This window comes from Penaeus monodon, chromosome 14 (assembly GCF_015228065.2).
Source record: "Penaeus monodon isolate SGIC_2016 chromosome 14, NSTDA_Pmon_1, whole genome shotgun sequence".
Lineage (NCBI taxonomy): Eukaryota > Metazoa > Arthropoda > Malacostraca > Decapoda > Penaeidae > Penaeus > Penaeus monodon.
The window spans coordinates 42,642,483-42,644,982 of record NC_051399.1 but is presented as its reverse complement, the minus strand read 5'-3'; the positions used below and the strand labels follow the sequence as shown (position 1 = coordinate 42,644,982).

At 32.4% G+C, this 2,500-nt stretch overlaps 1 protein-coding gene across 1 annotated transcript in view; it reads left to right on the top strand.

The window, feature by feature from the left end:
- Positions 1 to 2,500, top strand: part of LOC119581152 — an 89,227-nt gene that overhangs the window by 10,594 nt on the left and 76,133 nt on the right. Inside the window, exon 2 of the mRNA XM_037929516.1 lies at positions 1,110 to 1,259. Within this exon, the coding sequence (XP_037785444.1) occupies positions 1,110 to 1,259 (150 nt within the window). The remainder of the gene's footprint in view (positions 1 to 1,109; positions 1,260 to 2,500) is intronic.

The window sequence follows — 2,500 nt, the reverse complement described above, 5'->3', positions numbered from 1 at the left end:
ATGTAAAATAATATATATTTATATATATAGTATATATATTTATATTATATATATAATATTTATATATTTTATATATATAAAATTATATATATAAGTATGTAGACACACACACACACGGCACGCACGCACGCCGCACGCACGAAAGCACGACGCACGCAGCACGCACCACGCACGCAGAAAGCAGGGCACGCACGCACCCCGGGCACGCACGCACGCAACCCCACACACACCCCCACACAAAACCCCCCCCCCCCCACCACACACACACACACAACCACACACAAACACCCAACACAAACACACAAACACCCCAAAAGATGTATCATACAAAATTGTTTTTGGGTTTTTTTGATATTTTTACAATAAGGTTTACTTAAGTACTTTTTTACCAAGAATTTAAAAAACTAGCCCATGATTCTTGATTTTGGGAAGATTAATTGTATTCTCGGGTTGATTTTATTATTTGTTTAGCATTATGTTTTACCTAGGGGCAGTAATGATAATAACAGTTTTATATTGTTTTTAAAAAGCATTTAGAAAATTTTAAGGGATGGGGAAAATGGAAAGGGCCCAAGGGTTTTTAATTTTGGGAACGTTGGGAATTCGTTTTGGTGAGAATTTGTGGAGTTTACCGTGTGTGGGGAAAGTTTAAAAGTGGACAGCAACCCCCAAATTAAAAAGGGATTATGTAAGGGAAAAAGTATGAACATATGAACTGTATTTTCTTTTTTTTGCAGTGATATTAGGGTTCTTTTTTAAAAAATTCAGGGGGAAATAGGGTTTTTTCAGATGCAAAGTGAATTAAAGGGGGTTCGGGGGCGGAAATGAAATTTGATTTTCGATAGGGGCCCCTGCTTTTTTTTTTTTTTTTTTTCAATAAAGTTTTGGGAAAAAAAAATATGTTTTATTTCTGCTGAAACCTGGCAAAAAAAGTGATAATAAATGAGGAAAGACAGATGTAAAGAGCAAAAAAAGGATAAGATGGGAAAGGGAGAGGGACGGAATGTACAAAATTGATTTCGAGATTTTTTTTTTTTTTTTCTGAATAGCATTTTCAAGGCAGAAAGGTGCTGGAATAAAGAATCTAATGCACACTGTAAATATTTCAGATTGATGTGGAGCGCATCATTCCATTTCTGAGGGACACAGGCCTTTTGTCTCCAGAAGATGTGGATGCCATCCGAAGACATCCATCGCCAGCACAGAGAATACATACTCTTTTAGATATTTTGCCGGCCAAGGGATCTCAGGCATTCCAAGTAAGTTTTCTTTTGTTTGTCAGAAGAGCATGTGTATATGTATGTGTATATGTACTTATGTTTACATGTGCAGCTATTTTTACATGAAATTATATATATATGCATATACTTATATAATCATATACAAATATACATGTATATATGTATGCATACATGTATATAATATATAATATACATATACATATATAATATATATGTATATGCATATACATATATACATTTTATACATATATATATATATATATAAATATTATTATATAATATATATATATAATATATATATATATATATATATATTATATATATAAATATTATATATATATAAATATATTATATAATATAGATAGATAGACACACACACACACACACACACACACACACACACACACACACACACACACACACACACACACACACACACACACACACACACACACACACACATACATACATACATTTTTTTTTTTTTTTTTTTTTTTTTTTACGGTAGGATCATATTTGAGCCGCCGTGGTCACAGCATGCTACTTAATTGTAGTTTTCATGTTGTGATGCTCTTGGAGTGAGTACGTGGTAGGGTCCCCAGTTCCTTTCCACGGAGAGTGCCGGTATTACCTTTTAGGTAATCATTATTTTTTTTTTTTTTTTCTGTTTTATGTCAACATGGCGCCACGACAGGCACCACGATTAGATAAGGCGCCAAGTAGTTCATCAAACACCGCATCGGTGATTGCACAAATATACATGCATACTAGAAATAGATCCCCAGCCCACCACACTGACTGGGTACCAAGTACAGGATGGAATTGGACACACTATGTAGAGAACCATCACCCCAGAAAAGACCAAAGTGTCTACAATAATCTCCGTTCCATGAGCTAAGGGTACTACACACTGAAGATAGTCGTGGATTCTATGAGTATAATTGCATATCTAGAGAATAGTGCAAGAAAGAAGACACTAAACATAAAAAAGCTATTCTACTTTTTTTTTTTTTTTTTTTATTAATTATCATACATCATGCATATATACATATATATCTATATATGTCTATATCTGTCTGTATCTGTGTATATATATATATATATATATATATATATATATAATATATATATATATATATAATTATATAATAATATAATATTAAGAAGATGGAAGATGGTGATATCAAAGAAGATATATAACAACAAAATGCTCTTTGAATATCAAAGTAAAGAAATAAAGAATGTTTAGAAATTCACAT